The sequence below is a fragment of the Ictalurus furcatus genome, chromosome 26 (assembly GCF_023375685.1).
Source record: "Ictalurus furcatus strain D&B chromosome 26, Billie_1.0, whole genome shotgun sequence".
Lineage (NCBI taxonomy): Eukaryota > Metazoa > Chordata > Actinopteri > Siluriformes > Ictaluridae > Ictalurus > Ictalurus furcatus.
The window spans coordinates 11888691-11907535 of record NC_071280.1 but is presented as its reverse complement, the minus strand read 5'-3'; the positions used below and the strand labels follow the sequence as shown (position 1 = coordinate 11907535).

At 36.9% G+C, this 18845-nt stretch overlaps 1 protein-coding gene across 1 annotated transcript; it reads left to right on the top strand.

Annotated features, from left to right (window-relative positions):
- The first annotated feature begins 8343 nt into the window (after positions 1–8343).
- On the top strand, positions 8344–10378 carry gja8b (gap junction protein alpha 8 paralog b). Its single transcript, XM_053614977.1, has one exon. The coding sequence runs from the start codon at positions 9023–9025 to the stop codon at positions 10187–10189; it is 1167 nt and encodes a 388-aa protein (XP_053470952.1). The 5' UTR covers positions 8344–9022; the 3' UTR covers positions 10190–10378.
- Positions 10379–18845: the final 8467 nt, after the last annotated feature.

The window sequence follows — 18845 nt, the reverse complement described above, 5'->3', positions numbered from 1 at the left end:
CGAGTCACACTGCCCCCCCCCCCCCCCCCCCCCCTTCTGCCTGCCTGGTACTCTATTTTTGTTTAGGCGAATATCTCCACATCAGGACAGGAAGTAAGATTTGCATTGGGAAAACAATCTGAGTTCCACCTAAAGGTCTGAGTCCCATGGTAATTATTTCTAGCTTTAGCTTACTCAAGATACTGCAGACACTGCAGCTGGACATGCATTATGAACATTTACTACTGTACAGTAATGCAGTAACATACACTGCCCTCCACTAATATTGGTACCCTTGGTAAATATGAGCAAAGAAGGCTGTGAAAAATTGTCTTTTGTTTAACCTTTTGATTTTTTGTTAAAAAATTCACAAATTTTGCCACCCTTTTAGTCGATACTTTGTGCTACTTCCCTTTGCCAAGATAACAGCTCTGAGTCTTCTCCTATAACGCCTGATGAGGTTGGAGAATACATGGTAAGGGATCGGGGACTATTCCTCCATACAGAATCTCTCCAGATCCTTCACATTTCAAGGTCCATGCTGGTGGACTCTCCTCTTCAGTTCACCCCACAGGTTTTCTATGGGTTTCAATTCAGGGGACTGGGATGGCCATGGCAGGACCTTGATTTTGTGGTCAGTAAACCATTTTTATGTTGATTTTGATGTATGTTTTGGATCATTGTCCTGCTGGAAGATCCAATATTAGTGGAGGGCACTGTATATGTAGAATCTCTAAAATTTTTGGAATAAAATGATGTGTTCAAATCAGTATAAAACATAAAATGTGTTTTACAGTAGGTATTTTCCATTATATTTACAGATTATACAATATGAAAGTAACTTATTGGTCCAAAAATCTTGGAATAATACAGCTTTGCTGGTTCACCAAAAACTGTGCTAATCCTGAAACAGGCCTCTTGTTCTTATTAGTGAACAAATCTGTTAATCAAAAGAAGCAAAAAAAAAACAAAACACTAAAATGATAAAATTGGATATAAACAAACCGATCTTTCATAAGCATCACTGTTTAATTGGTGCTGTTTTATTGTGGGGACATGATCATTCATTTGGTTTTAGGCATAGCAAGGGAAACTTGTGACCTTTGCAGATTGTGAGCTCAAGGGTATTTTTGACTTTCGACACTTTCCTGCTTATCACGCATACTATGTGTCTCTTTTTACATCTACATTGCCTATCTGCTTTTCTTGGGGGGGAAAAAAGCTTAATATACTTAGCTTAATACACTGTATACAGTACCATATATTTGCTTAGCAATCAATGCCATTATTATTAAGAAGTACAAGTTCTTTGTTTTAATCTTTGTCACATTTTTCCTTGTTACAAATGTGCAAATCTAGTGGGTTAGAGAGAAAAAAAGTAGCCGTGAAGTTTCCTCTTACCCACTGTTTTGAGAACAAGAGCTGAAGTGTGACCACAACACTCCTACTTGTCGTCGACACCTCTAGTGAGTCTAGACACCTTATTTATCATGCTTCTCCAATCCTGGTCATGTGGACAGTGATAAAATGCCTTCTCCTTCATTTAGTACCCCTGACAGTAGGGTGTGAACAATGTTGGCCCAGCTATGCACCCAAAACAGCCTTTGATGTGACTCGGGGGGGGGGGGGGGGGTTAAAACATTAATATATTCATTCATTCATCTATCCATCCATCCTTCCATTCATTCGTTCATTTTCATATTAATATATCCATTCATTCATCTTTATATTAACATTCATTCATTTATTCATCTTCACCATCATTCACTGCGATGGATCCGAAGCTTATCCCGGTTACCCTGAGTGTGAGGCTGGAATACACTCTGGATGGGACACCAGTACACTGCAGTAGTGTTACATGTGGGAAACATGAAAATGATGACATGTGGTCTTTCTTTAGCCAACCTCTTTACAATGTGCACACACAGTCGATTGACCTCCACTGAACTCAACTGACCTTTCACTACCTGTGTTGCTGGCTAGCACCTGCTAATTGTATTGAAAAGCAAACATTTTTTCATGTCCTCATCCCTTTGTTTTTCTTGGACTTAGTGAGAGGATTAGCCCACTCAAAAGCTGAACCAAATATGTCTTTAATATCTTTTGCAATTCAGCAAAGTAGACAAAGGAAAAAGTGGAGAACCTCTTTTTCTCTGCCTTCTTCAGCGTCATCTATTCTTTTCCTACGTTTTCATGACGATGTCTTTCTCAGTTAATGGTTGTGCTGAAACATCTAATCAATTGCCCTCTCTCAAAAACTGATGCATGAATCCTGTTTTAAATAATGAAAAGATTAGAGGTTTAAAAACTGAAACATGCATTAGTTTCAATGATATATGAACAGAGTTGGGTAGAAGTTAATGATGTCAATAAAATTGTTACTTGCATTGCAAAATTATTGTTAAGAAAACAATATTAAGTAAAATGCATTTTTAAAATAAATCACGTATTGCCCCCAAAGATTTTTTTTTTTAGCTCTGAATAATTCTCCACTTGGAGCGATTTGTCACTACAGAACTGAACATCAGTAAAAGAAGACAGCAGTGTTGTAATTTTATATCTAGTGAACTGAAGCAAGACCAATCAGACAGGGTTTACAGGAAAATACGTGGAAACACTCGTGTCTTATTGGCTAACAGTCTCTCAATTCTGCAAAACGCTAGCTCACAGTCAGTGTGAGGGGAAAAATAGATATACGCCGATTTTATTATTTTTTTAAACCAGTAAAGGGGTTGAAACTGAAACAGTAACATCCTCTGATGCTGAGCAGGAAAACAAGGTGTGTAAATGTCTATATGAGTTCCAGTTTACGTGAACATTTGAGCAGAGCATTAGGAAAGATAATGTATGGCACTGTAGCAGCCAAGCCCCAATAATGATAGCTTAGTTGTGTCTCCCCTTGGCTAGCGATACCATACAGACCTAGTTAGAAAAGATTTATATATTTTGGTCTGGTAGTCCTACAGTGACAACACCGAGGCAAGTTTTATTATAAATCCAACTTTTTCTGATCATCTCATACATTGACACTCGCTAAAATTGCTGAAAGTACTATGAGTTTTACTTTGTAGTGTTTTTTTGTAGGTGTTTTTTTTTGTACATGTCCAATCTGATTACTTTTTACATGCAGTAATCAGATTACAATTTTATAGTAGTAATTAGTATTCTGTAGTGGATTACTTTTTTGAGTAATTTACCCAACACTGTATATGAAGAGTGTTAACATAAGCTGTAAGAAGTGTCAACATTTAGCCAAATCATAATTGCCCATTTATGTGAGTGATACTGGAAAATTTGGGACACTTTGGTGCCTCATAAAAGGTTATAAACATTCATTGTTTTTCAAATATGATCACTGCTTTATTTAAACATTTCTTTAGATCATAAAGAACCTGAAAGGAGTCACTCAGTAAGTAAAATGGTTCTCATTTTAAACTGAGTGCTTACAGACTCCCCCACCCTACACCAACACCCCCCCCCCCAACATGATCCCTTTAATAGCCTCTTAAAGAGAGTGTACATTTATGTTTACACTTGTGAATCTAATACCCCTTACCACAATCCTCTAGCTGCTCCTGCATGAACTGGAAATGTTTTCAGTATGCTATTTATGTGCAGGATTCCTCAACAGTGCCTCATATTTTTCCATAAATTCCCACATAGACTGAGCTATTGGTTGGCAAAACATGTCTCTCTTGTTGAGTATGCGCCAACGCAGTGTTGTCCCCAGTTTTATTTGTGACAAATTAAACTGTCAGCTTTGTTTGAGTTAAATTGCACAGTAATACTTTGGAGGTGTGAAGGTTGCTAGGACACACGTGCTAAGCAGGAGCATATGGGTGGGATATTTTTAATTGCTGGCCTCATGTGTTGATTTTTCCATGTGATGGTGAAGGAGAGTGTGAAATAAATCACCTATTTTTAACGAGCTTCCTGGCAATACAAAAGGCTAGTATGTGATAGCAACACCTAAGAGACCACCGCTATCTTCTGACAAAGTGTGTCCCTATCACAGACGCCTGTGTGACGCTGTCATAGAGACGCCTGTCAGAATCCTGGCCTGGAGAGGGTTTAGGACTGACCTGAACCCTGAAGATGAAGTCAGTCTCCCTTGCAATGATGCTTTTAATAAATTCGAGGCCCTGAATACAATTAACAATTTCACATTCTTCCTTACTTTTCTATTGTACTCATTCCCTTCATGTTGCTTTGTGATTTGCAAATTTTCTACCATGCATTGCCTTTCCTCTTTGCTATTGTGTCGCCTGTGGCCTTTCTTCCCTCCTGCTGCACCCTCAACCCCATAATCAACAGAGGAATGCCTGAGTCCACTTCCTGTCAGATTGGTGGGAACAATTGATTACCATGACCCACCCCTTTTGTCCCCATGTAGCTACATTAATAATATTGTAAGCTCTGGAGGCCTCAATTTGCTAGTCAGGGTATGGTGGATGGTCATTGGTTGCGTTGATTATAGGAACAGAACTGTATTTCAGGACCCAGAGGATTTAAAGGACTGTATTCAATATGCCTTATGTAACCTAGCCTCTGGTATACCCCCAAATGGGTTTAGAGCATGGTGTCCAGTCCTAGTCGTAAAGGGTATATGTGGCTACAAATTTGTTTCATGGTTTGGAGGAAAATTATTTTTCTAATGAATTAAATCAAATGGACCAACACTTTATATCACAGAACTGTTGAATTCTTTATTCTGACTGCTCAGAGAGTGTAATAATTTCTATAACAGGACAGCAGTTCTATTTTCAAGGCAAATCACAGGTTAATGCACTCATCATTTCTGATGCAGGAAAGTCTTTAGGACGGAGTGTGTTATGGTTTATTGATAACAGCTCAAACTGCATTTTTGGCTTAGAGAGTTTGGTGAGGAACTAACTTGTCCACAGCATGAATTGTATCTATAAATAGATCAAATGTATGAGGTGTAAATAAAAATCTGTGGAATTTTATAAAAGGAATAAAATATGACAGGACAGGCATGCTTTTATAGAAAAAAAAAAAAAAGACATGAAACTTGCATACAATAATAATGAATCGGCACCCCACCCCATTGTTGATTATTTCCTTATAACAGCATGTCCTGTCAGCTTTTATTCCTTACAAACGAACTGTTCATTAGCAATAGTATCAAGCTTTGAGCACCGCTTGTTGACAAGCAGCAACTTTTGGTTGTAATGTCCTGTGATCTTTTGGCCTCCCTCCTGAGGTGTATCCCGGGTGCCCATTGTTCCCATGATTGTCTCCAAAAATGGAGTCGGCTCCACAACCATTACCAGGATAAAGCACTTTAAATTCACTAAAGGGAATTTGAACCTTAAGTGATTTGTGGTTTCTGTTTGAATTTATTCATGCTTTAACGATGAACACATTACTAAATGTGAACAATCTAGTTGAGTTAAAAGCTGGTTACATTCAAAGTATAGCTCAGTGTAATTACAATTTATTTATTAATACATTTAACTAATAGCATTGTCACAAAGCAGCTTTACGGATACAGAATATGGGTCTAGATCTTGAACGCCAACTGGGAAAGCCAGAGACATGGTAAAACCCCATTAGGCACAATAAGGAAGAAATCCTGAAAGGATTCAGGCTCAAAGCTGGGTGAAACTGAAGAGTAGAAAAGACTTTAAAAGTCCTCAAGTGAAGTACAACTTCTAAAATGGGCACAATTACATTTTTAGCAATCAAGTAAAATGTTAAATGACCAACATGGGACCGAATGCTTTGAGAGAAAATACATGGTGTAATATTATTCATGGACACTGGCTGCACAGACACAAGACTGCACAAATGAAAACCATTCACAGTCCTCAGTTCACTAGATGGAATGGATGCGTACTGAATTGTGTAAATCCTTCTTATTGTAGTTGGTATCTGTGGTATGCACAAAGGACAGGGAAGAGAGGGACCCACACTGGAAGCATTAAAAAACTCGTACTGGTGTAGAGATTAATGGGGATTACTGCAGGAGAGTGAGATGAGGGAAGTCCAGCATCACATCTGTGTATAGGAATTCTGAGTTGGGCAAGAGCAAGATTTAGTATGGGATAAACTGTGGTTCAAAATCTTTTTGGTCATGGTACCAGAGTCGTGGTTATGGAACCATTTTAGAGAGAGAAAAGGGATCCGTTAGTAATAAATGTTCGAGAAGAAAGTAGCACTGGGTTTCCCAAACAAATCTGTGAAAATAAAAACACTCAGGTCTGATTTTTAATATGTGCTATCTTGAAACGTCCACAGGACACTTGTCACGAGACACTAGTAGACACTTTGCTCTTATAGTGTTCTTTGTTTGCTAGACAGAAATGATATGGTCTGATTATATAATGTAAAGTATAGTCTCACTGCTGTACCTAATCACACTGATGCTAACTGTCTCCCGTGTCCTATTCTTATGTACGTTTACAATCGTCAGCTATTTTCTCCCTCAAGAGGAGAAATTGTTTGGCGCGACAGCACGTAGACAGATAATAAGATAACTTTGTTTCAGGGTTGTCCCTGTGTTTAGCTATAGCCTGAGGCCTGCTTCATTGGCACAATCTAAGGTCACGCCTCAGTGCATGTGCTCAATGGATTCGGTGTGTTTCATCATGACATCATGCTTTTGTGTGAAATCCCTACACCTATTCAATGCCCTGCTGTGAGTTTAAGCCACTAGCACCTACCGTACCAACCCCTAGTGCCTTTACAACTCCGGCACGGATAAGAACAACGTGTTAATTATTACAGACTTCAAGAGTCAGTAATGGAAAGCTACTTGTGTTAAAAATTCTAACTGTGTTGTATTTTATTTCTACAAAATGTTTTGAAAAGTTGCCGAGTATTGTCTGTGAGCACGCAGACAATACTGTTTCCAGTGTTTACTACAGTGTTTCCAAATTCAAGATAACTGGCTACTGCATTCTTCTTTTCTTGAGACAAATAGGTTAGTTGAAATATCTATGTTGTGCCTTTTTTGTCCCTGAAGAAATTTCATATTCATATCAATACTTTAATTTTTATTTTTAGTTGTTTGGTTATTTAAAATAAAATATGTATTTAACACAATCATAGAATAATATATTTCATATTTAATAATATCTTCATGCATTTTTCTCATTTTTAACCCCCAATATTTTTTCCCACCCTATTAGTATGTCATACTGACATCGCATTTAATGGGTGCCTCAACTTGCTGAACTGTTAAAGTCCTAATACATGTTTTATCATGTGCTATGTCCTATTTGGGGAGACTAATTAAACTCTGAATTTTGGAACTGGACTTGCCTTATTTAAAAAATAAATAAATAAAGGAAATAAATAGCATTAAAATCAGTGAAAAAAATCTGAGTTAGTACTGAACACATGCTAGATAAATGTAATTATGTCATAAACTATTAGAGCCAATCATATTCTAATGTGCAAATTCGAGACCTTTACAAGGTTTACAGGGGGAATGGGAGTGAGTATGGAAAAATTGAGTAAGGTTACAAAAAAAAAGATGGTCTTCAAAAAAGCTGGTGTCCTTAAATGCACAATTGTGTGTTTGCATATATTATATTTACAAAATGTATATAAAATTAATTAAAATCAAGTGCTTTCAGGTTTAAAAGGGCTTTCACCACAGAATACTATAAACATAAAAATGGAACTTTTGTCCAGTTTTACAGGTAACTGTAATAACGCAACAGTATTCAAGAAACATGTGTGATGATTTATCATGCTTTCAATATTCATTAGTTACGTTAACCTTGTTCTGCTAATACGAAAATAAATACTATATTTATTCTATACCCTGTCAATTAGAGCGCTACTGGCCAATTGTGATTGTCTGTGAGCTCATGCACAGTATATGGAAGTGTCTTAGCATCTTCTCCAAGCATGTTCAGCTGCCCTGTGACTGTATGTCTCAGGAGGAATTTATACCTCCACTGTGTCTTGGCTGCTCTGATTTGTTGTGGTACATTTGGGAAAATCGGTTGTATGTTAGATTTTCCCCCAAACCATTCTGTTAATTTATTACTTATTATGGGTTTAACACATACCCTGCTAGTGATTGGACATACACATATACCAGTATTAATCCCTACATCTATTTGCATTCATTTCAAGTTCAGGAAAGATTTTCATACCATTGGGGAACCACCCATAGATGGTCATATTCATTATTGGCGAACTATACATATATTATCAAATTTAGAATAAAGCCAATGGTCAGCATTCATCATTTAAACTATCTCATCAATTTGCTCAAACCTTATTTTGTAAATGAGTCCAACCTGCTTTCTAAACACAGGTTTAAAAGTTAATATTAACCGTTAAAGTTAACAGCATGGTGAAGTCCATGATATTCTTTGTTTAGAAAAAAAAAATCATTTGTGTTCCCATTTCCCATTTGTGTTTGTGGGATCCATTGTCCTATGTGTCATCATTTGTCGCCTTTTGAATAAAGGCTGTCTGGCTCCCAGCTTAAATATTGAAGCAAACTAAAAACCAACCATCAGACTGGATTCATTCACTTTTGCTCAGTGGTGCGACAAGCAGAGGGGGCCTTAGGTGGGAACCAGAGAGCAAAAAATTCACTTCATACCACACAGTGCCAAGAGAAGGGGGAACACGACTACTCTGGAGCTCTCACTGTGGCAAGTTGCCCATTTTATACCAACCTATTGCTGATTTACTACCATTGCCTTGGTTTCGAGTGGTCTGATTGATACAATTGTGCGTTATTTATTTGTTAATTTTTGGATTTTTTACTTAAGGTGACGCATGGATAATTTTGAGTTTGGACTTCAAGGCAGGCATGACGAGGAGTGGCATGACTGGAGTTAGTGATTAGTTTTAGGTCGCCTGAATATATGCTGCAAATTGTAGAATAACCTTTACCAACTGCGACATTCAAAACAAGCCAATGCCAATTGTGGGTTTAATGCAGAGCTAGCTTTTTTAGGGTGACATGCCATAATAGGCCTCATTGACTCACTTTATTGACTCACTCTTGACTCCTTTTTGCTCTCCTTGTTTATAGTGTTGATTGTTGACCATGGGTGACTGGAGTTTCTTGGGCAACATCCTTGAGGAAGTCAATGAGCACTCGACAGTGATCGGTAGGGTGTGGCTGACCGTGCTCTTCATCTTTCGCATCCTGATCCTCGGCACTGCAGCAGAGTTTGTGTGGGGCGATGAGCAGTCAGATTACGTCTGCAACACGCAGCAGCCCGGTTGCGAGAACGTCTGCTATGATGAGGCCTTCCCCATTTCACACATACGCCTGTGGGTTCTGCAGATCATCTTTGTCTCCACGCCATCACTGGTGTATGTGGGCCATGCCGTGCACCATGTTCACATGGAGGAGAAACGTAAGGAACGTGAGGAGGCAGAGCTGAGCCGACAACAGGAGACAAGCGAGGAACGGCTGCCAGTTGCTCCTGACCAGGGCAGTGTCCGTACGGCCAAAGAGACCAGCACCAAAGGCAGCAAGAAGTTCCGCTTGGAAGGCACACTGCTCAGAACCTACATCTGCCACATCATCTTCAAGACACTCTTTGAGGTAGGGTTTGTATTGGGCCAATACTTCCTGTACGGCTTTCGCATCCTGCCACTGTATAAGTGCAGCCGCTGGCCCTGTCCCAATACAGTTGACTGCTTCGTGTCCAGGCCAACTGAAAAGACTGTCTTCATTATCTTTATGTTAGCTGTGGCCTGTGTTTCACTCTTCCTCAACTTTGTAGAGATCAGCCACTTGGGCCTCAAGAAGATTCACTTTGCATTTCGCAAACCAGCCCAGCCCCAAATCGAGGGATCTGGTGCAGGTGAGAAGCCTTCCATAGCTGTGTCCTCTATTCAGAAAGCCAAGGGCTACAAGTTACTTGATGAGGACAAAACAGTTTCACACTTCTTTCCCCTGACTGAAGTGGCCGGCATGGAGGCTGGGTGTGTGCCCACATCCTATAAACCATTTGTGGGAAAAACAGATGGGGCGACAGCACCACTAGAAGACCGGTCGAAGATGTATGACGAGACATTGCCCTCTTATGTCCAGACTACCATGGTGGGGCCCCGAGGAGCTTCTGGTGTTATTCGGGTGGATGATGACGAGATCCCTGCAGAAGAAGACGTGGAAGCCAGTGAGACAATAGAGGACACCAGACCCCTCAGTAGCCTGAGCAAGGCCAGCAGCCGGGCAAGGTCAGATGACTTGACAGTATAAAATTAGATTAAAATTCAACAATAGGAAAGTGTAATCCTACTGAAGAAAGAGTTAGAAGGTCTTAGGGCAGTTGTAATGACACATGTAAACATCATGCTATTTAAACATGCCAAGCAATTTTTCCCAAGAATACTTGACTTCAATAATCCTTTATAGAGCAGTAATGTTTTACTGGCTTTATCAAACGAATTGGAAACAACTAACTAACTAACTAACTAACTAACTAAAAGAGAGATTCTCAGTAGGATTCATATAATGAGGAGCAATAAGGCATGATATATATTAGCAAAAAAAAAAAAGTTGCTTTTTTTTTTTTTTTTTTTAAATCACATTTTCTATCCAGAATTTTAATTTTACATTCTGATCCAATTTGTCAAATTCTAATGTTTACATTTTTTTCATTAGCCATTTAGTTCAACGATGTATGTATGTTTTATTACTATTGTTTTGGGAATTTGGCAGATCATTTCTGCAATGCTGTCAGGGTAACATCATTTTCACCTCAATAACTCATCAAAATACCAAATACAACAACTTGTTGGTCGGTGTGTGTACTGTTCTTTCTGTAATATCCAGCTTGGTTCATGCAGTATGTATGTGAGGAGTGAATAAAAAGCCAAGTACTTACTGTATGTGTATAGAACACTATATTTATATAATCACTATAAAAATATAGAGAGCGTAATTGTTGTACGTGTAGCATAAACCCTTGTTTGCGTTTACGCGCTTGAGATTGAATCAGTTTAGCCATAGAAATGATTGTTTCTAGTCCCTCTGTGCATGGACGATGCGGATAAACAATGTGCCAAATAAGCCGACCATATGGTTGAACAAGACACAATTTTTTTTTTTTAAATTTCAAATAACATAGACAACCAGGCATCTTAATTCAAAAGTAATCAACATTCTACAGTTAGCTGTATAAGACAGTTTATCCTGCTTGATATATCAAGTTAACCCAACTGTAGCAATAGACATAGAGTACACGCTTGATGTGTTGTAGCTTATTGGTTTAGGAAATACTATATTTTAGTATTTTGCTTATATCTATATATCTGTCTTCATTGTTATTTAATATTTAGAATTTTTAAACCTCATCATTTTATTTGATGATGCTGAAATCAAGTTCCTGCTCTGATTAAACAACAAATTTTCAAATTTCCTTTGATCAGTATTGTTCTAGGGTGTTCCTGTTGTTAAAATGAAATTTCGTATCCCTGTCATGAAAAGGAGATGAAGCATACCTATATTGTAAACTGTGATTTAACCCTGGAATCAAATTTATGCAGAGAATCTTCAGTGTAAATTCCTGATGAGGTGTAACTTGAAAAATAAAGCCCTATTAAAGACTTGAATTTAGACAAATTAATTGTTTTTGTGTGGTTTTTGTGTGTTTCACGTATTTAATCATCGATTAATGATAATACATTTTGATGATTGCTCTTGGCTCAGTACCTCTACACCAGAGGTTCTTATGGTATGCAGTGCACTACATGTAGCACACATTTGATATTCAACCACAGAAAAAACACAGAACCGAATGTATATCTCTGTCTTTACATATTTACTTGAGAATGATTACAAATCACCCTGAAAAGGATTAAGCGTTATAGAAGACGGATGGATGGATGGATGATTACAAATCAATTACAATTATAACTCATCTTAAAGGTGTAATTTATTTATAACAAGAAAAACATCTCTCAACACATTTTACTCAGAACTTTAGACTGAAATAGTTATGATATTTAACTCCGATTACAATGTGTTCCCATTTTCCCCTATTAGTTTCTTCTCAATTACATTTTTGTTCCCTTTTGTTTTTTTCCCCAGTGCTTGGTGTAACGGCACTCGTCTTTTTCAGTTTTGTATTAAAGTCACAGGAAGAAAGGTTATTTCTGATATGTAGTTATACAATTCAGCAGGTCTTTGTGGTAGGACAACCTTTAATAGCCCCCCCCCACCCCCCACCCTTTGTGTTACTGAACACAATGACCTTACACGATCTTAGCTGTGCTTGCTGAGCTTCATGTTTAAAGCTTCATGCACCTGTGGTTTGCTCATTTGCTGTTCTGTTTCATGCATTCTTATCTGTCTTTAATGGAACCGCGATAAACAAGGCTTCATGTTTTCATTTGAACAGCTGCATTATCTAGTCACATTAACTATACTGTTCAAATACTGTAAAAATACGAATGAATTCTGGTTCCTCATTGTAAAATGCTCTTTTGGCCAAGATTAAATAAATGCACAAATATGCCTGTGATATAAATAATCAAAATTAGTCAATGCAGCAATAAATGCACAGGTTTTTTTTGTTTTGTTTTTTAAACCCTTTTATTTCATAGTGACATGTTTATTTCCCTCTGTTGTCATCTGTCAGTCAACACAAATGGGGCTGAACTAATTCAGTGGTTGGTTAATTCTTTGCAACTGATTTTTTTTTTTTTGTCTGTAGCTGGGAGTACGTTTCAGTGTGAGACACAATCTGTGGGGGTAAAAATATGCTGGCTTTTATGCAGATGGAACCACATAGAAAACCTCAGTGAGCTTCGAAATGCTATAGATTAAAATAGCTATTCAGCTAGATAGACATGATTGAATGGATAAGGGCTAAGCCCCCTGTCTTTCAAAGATGAAAAAAAAATCTAGATATAATGATATGTTACAGACTCGGTTGCAGATGTAATGAACATGAACTATGTATAGAGCATTTGCTTAATCACCCCCTACACCTCCAAATCTAATTAAGTAAATTATATTGTTGGAGTGACTAGCACATTTTTAATGACTAATTTGTCTAACTGCCTGAATGTAATGTGTATGCTGTATGAGAATTCCACATACATACAGCCAAAAAAACCCCCAAAAAAACAAGAGGGCCAAAAACACTTGATAGATTCTTTACAATGGTAAAGATACAGCACAGACTTGTGGCCGTTTGAAGTGATTATCACCCTCAGCATGCTGGAAAAAACAGGAAGCTATAACCATAAGCCAAGACCCAGAACAAGCCCACGTTTCTGTTGTCTTGAGAGAAAGAACAAGATCAAAACTTTTGGACCTGTAATCTGATAGTTTAAAAATAAAAACATCACCTGTTAGTATTGAGTAGTGGAACGTTACTGATAATCCTACAGTAGATGTAGCCTATTTAATTACTAGCTAGTTATTGCAATATTCCACCAATTGAGCTAGGCACCTTGACCTAGGCCCTTATCCCTCTACTGCTCAGTTGTATCTTGTATCAACTGTAAATTGCTTTGGGTTTCATCTTAAAAAGTTTTTCATTATACAAAGTGAATCTGTATATCTGTACCCACAAACAGCAGACATTGATTTTCAACTAAAGTTACATTTACATTTATTCATTTAGCAGACGCTTTTATCCAAAGCGACTTACAAATGAGAAAATACAAGCAAAAGTTATCCAGCTAAATAAATACAATTTACATTAAATATATGTTGTGTAGTGTTCAGGTTTGTTGTTCAAACCTGATGCAATTACCTGACATAATTTCAACAACTGCTTTATCCTGGTCAGTGTCAGAGTGGATCGGGATCTTATATCTGAAACACTGGCCGTGAGATGAGAATAAACCCTGGACGGGACACCAGTCAAAAAAAGAGACATTTTATTTACTTGTAATCTATTAATGCTCATTTAATTACATCAATCCAACTATATCCAATGCAAGATAAAGTGCATGTGCATGTACTATGCTAAAACTACAATAGAGACCTAAAATGCAACAGCAATGATGTGTAACGCACAAAGGTTTCCTATTAATTCATTGCTACATACAAATAGGAAATGCTACGTTATCAGTGCTACACCATAAGCAAGATGATTTTGAGTCTGAGCTCTGCTGCAACACTAAACAAACTTATCATTAAAAAAAAAAAAAAAAAAAAAAAAAGATTGGTGACATTATGACCACTTTCTGCAAACTTTTGGCGAGATTTTTAGAAGGTATTAATAGAATGGTTAAGCTGTTTACTGTTTAAATTAGTTGCAGATGCACTGCTGTGAGATTGAAGTGTGAAAATAACACCCCCCCATTTCCTTTGCAGAAAAGTCAGTTCAAAACCACGTCCCCATCATGTGTCTTCTTGCAGCAGCTGTGGAGTGATGCAATGACCACTGGTACGCCATGCATATAAATCTATACTACAGTATATTATTTGCGGCAAGACTATTTATTTTTTAAAAATGATTTAATGCAGTTAAGTGTTTTGCTGTGCTCTGTTTTGTTCTGTAAGTACAAATTCCACTAATTCCTTTTCTGTTTTCTGTGCCATACAAATATGAAACAGCAGACAACAGATCAGATTCAGGTAGGTGCTCTAACAAATAAAAGATTATAATAATGTCTAATTTAAATAAAAATGCAAAGGTTAAATAAAGATAAGAAAGCATCTACAGTTTTAACACTGTTTTCTATATTTACAACTCTCTTTTTCCTTTTCATCTTCTTTATACCCTTTTAAGAGATGCAACCATTCTCAAATATTAGACATTTTCTACAGTTTCTCATCCTGTGTCTGACCATATCCATTATCCTGGTTCTAATGTGTGCATTTGCAATCTTGCTCTTGAAAGAGATATGTGTATGGTAAGTAACACAAGTTCATAAAAATAATACACTTCACTAATAACAGTTGTGTGATTATCATGATATCAGGTTATCATGTGGATGAATTTTGCCATTGCAGGAGAAACAGATCACCGAGCTCCAGTTCCAGCGATGGAACGGTAAGGCCTGGCATATATTATACAAACAGAATCTTTTTTTGGATGGTGATTATTGATTGTAATATTCTATTTAAATGTAGGCAATAATGTGTTTATATTTACTTATAACTATATTAAGAATAGATTTAATGAGAAATAGCTTTTTTTTTTTTTTTTTAAGTAAAAATGACCATTAGCATCGTTATAAATATTTTCCATGGCTGAATCCCAAATGGAGCTCTTTTGGGCATATAGTGCACTACAGGTCTAGGGAAATATTAACAGAAGAGGATGGGTTCCCTTTTGAGTCTGATTCCTCTCAAAGTTTCTTCTTTATCCTGTCTAATTAGAGTTGGGTTGCTACTGTTGCCTCTAGCTTGCTCATTAGTAATCTACATCTAAACCCAGGTTTTTACTTCAAATGCATTTTTACAGGTATTTGATGACCCTAGTCTAGGATAATGCCACAGTACGTGCTAACAGCCATGTCACCTTTCTAACGAAATGCTATATAAAATGTAAAATTCTTTCACGGACAGGACCTGTAAATCTGTATTATGTAATACCCATGTTAATATACAACAGATCATTTTTATTCTCTCACCTTTATTGCCACTGCTTGTACAGAAATTGTGTATTTGATCTCATGTAGCCAGTTTTCAGTAAATGCTTTCTTAATCTTCAAATGCTTATTTATATGAATATATATTTGTATCAATGTTTTTAATAACAGTGTTTTTACTTGATCATTAACTTACAAACTTTGCATTATTGCGACTGTGAAAACTAAAATACTAGATAACTTTGGAATGTTATTATGATGCAGTTATATACTGTTATATCTATAATATTATTCGATTATGTTGTTTTTTTTTTTATTAAGGTTTCTGAAAAAACAGGAGAGGCAAGCAAGAGAAGGCCAACATATAAAGAGAAAACAAACTCGATCTATATTCAATGGAAACCTGAAGACGATATGAGTTGTGTAATGAGCCAATTCTTTGACCCAGCGCAGGATTGTCAAGACGGGCCCCCTAAGCAGAGCGTGGTGTCAGCATGTCACTATTCAACGACATAGAGTATCGTACATATTTTACAGCAGCAAATAGATGACTAACCAAATTGTGAGTAGGTGCACCACAACAAATGAAAAAACAGTGGTAACGGTGTAGCATGGCAGATAACACATTTCTATGGCTGTGCACACATAGGTCCCTCTGCCTAAATCTAACTAAATCCAACCACAATACCTGATTGTTAAAATAATTCGAATGATGCTCACTTACATCGTAACGGTAATTTCTGGGCTTTCCTCTGGGCAAAGTTTTTGATCAAATCCTTAACATCCAGCTGGCACGCCCGGGCTTTATCAGTCAAGAACATGGCAAATCCAGAGAGACGGCTCTGTCCCATTGAGCTCCTCAGATAGTTTTTAAAAGAAAAAATCTATTTCAGTTTAGACAAAGAACGCTCGGCAGAAGCCACAGTCACTGAGCTAGCTTTTTAAAGAAATGTCAAATTTTTGTCAGTTTATTATTTTCTTTCTCTGCTGCTTTTTTAATTTTCACTTCTGAAAGCCACTTGTATGTCTATACTTAAACTCCATGACATCGCTCTTTAACTCAAGTGCAACTAAGTTCTGTTTTGCACATACTATGCATGTTCGCAGTTACTAGTAATGTCCCAGAATCCGCAGTGCCCATTTGTTTTTGAAAATCAAACCAAAATCCATCAGTCCTTATTAAAAACTTCTCGTAATTATAACTATAGTTTGTTTCAATAGTTTTATAGAAATACATATATATTATAATTGTTTTCTGGTACTGTGTTATATACTCTGGTAATGACGTCAAAGACACACCATCAAGCAGAAGTTTGATACACATACATGGTATTTAAATCGACATTCGCCAGGCATTGCTTTGGTGTTCACGGGTATACTAATGTAAATGCATGTCCTGCTTACGGATGATAGGGCCCGTATCCAAGTACATGCGAACCTCGCGGGCCCCTAGTCTCTGATGCAGTTGCATTACCGTCTTATTGATTGTTACGCTCTTGGACGATACATCGGACTAACCAAACTATACATACTATACTCCACTGTTGTTCCCATTACATTTATGTACATATCTACAATATCTGTAATTGCAATATATTGTGACCTTTAATTAAATATTTCTATAAATTCCTCCTTTGGACTTTTTTTTTTTATCCACTAGGTGTTCTTTTAACTTTAGCCAATAGAGGGTGTGGTTGCATGAGCTGGGCTAATGAGCTGTCTGATATACTATTGTTTTAAGAATAGGTTTTAACAGTGGAGCAAGGTAGGTAAATATATGTTTTACAACATTTATGATCATCTTTATATAAAAAAAAATCAAACAAACAAATTTCTAAGGAAACTATGTTAATTTTTTTTCTTGTTTTCTTGTTTCTCTCTAGGTTGCTTTCAGATGATGAGCAGTAAAAAGAAAGAAAGAAAGAAAGAAAAAAAAGGAAGCAACTCATAGCAAAACTTTTACTCTGTAGTTGGATTAGAATGTGGTTGACCACCGATATGCATGATCTGGGTCATTTCTTGGTCATTTCTTGGTCATTTCTGGGTCATCTGAAAAAACAAACCTGTAATTCAGTTAAAATTGTAGTCAATATAAGAGTTGATAAAAGTAACCTAAAACCAGCTAGATAAACCTAAAACAAAAAACAGGCTCAAAACAGATTTTCCATTCTGATCAATCACAATGCAACCAGAAATTAGCTAGCTAAATCATTAACTTCACATGTTATAATCACCATGTTTTTTCCTTATGATATTAACCCCTTGAATGTACAGTCCCCTCTGAAACTATTGGAACTGCAAGGCCAATTCATTTGTTTTTGCTGTTGACTGAAAACATTTAGAATTTTAGCTTTTATTTCCTGGTATGTACAACCCCAATTCCAAAAAAAATTTTTTTAAAAATGGGGTGCTGTGTAAAATGTAAATAAAAACAGAATGCAATGATTTGCAAATCTCATAAACCCATATGTTATTCACAATAGAACATGGAAAACATATCAAAATGTTTAAATTGTGTAAATCAGGGGTGTCCAATCTTGCCCAGAAAGGGCCGGTGTGGGTGCAGGTTTTCATTCCAACCAAGCAGGAGCCACACCTGATTCCACCTGTTTAATCAGTTGATCTTGGCTTTCAGTAGACTCAGGTGTGGCTTCTGCTTGGTTGGAATGAAAACCTGCACCCACACCGGCCCTTTCCGCATAAGATTGGACACCCCTGGTGTAAATGTACCATTTTAAGAAAAAAATAAGAATTTTGAATTTCATGGCCTATCACGTCTCAAAAAAGTTGGGACGGGGCAACAAAAGGGTGGAAAAGTAAGTGTTACTAAAAACAAACAGCTGGAGGAACATTTTGCAACTAATTAGGTTAACTGGCAACAGGTCAGTAACATGATTGGGTATAAAAAGAGTATCTTAGAGAGGCAGAGTCTCAGAAGTAAAGATGGGAAAGTTGTACCATTTTTTTTTCTTAAAATGTTACATTTACTCAGTTTAAACACTTTGATATGTTTTCTGTTACTGTGAATAACATTTACATTTAACACAGCGTCTCAACTTTTTGGAATTGTATATGTATGTGTAGATGTATTAAATGACAAAACCTAGCACATTTTGTATCAGACCACCCAATTTGTAGGCAGGCAAAAATTTTGGAACATGTGAGTATCGGGTGTTTCTTATTACCCAGGTGTGTCCTGTTAGATTGATTGTTTAAACAGTAAACATAGCTATGGAGTTCAATTTGTGCCAAAACTAAACAAATAAATATACAATTTCACAAACAAACACAATCTGCTTTGCAAAGGAAAACTCTACTCTCTCTTATTAATCTTTATTGATGATGTAACTCATGATGGC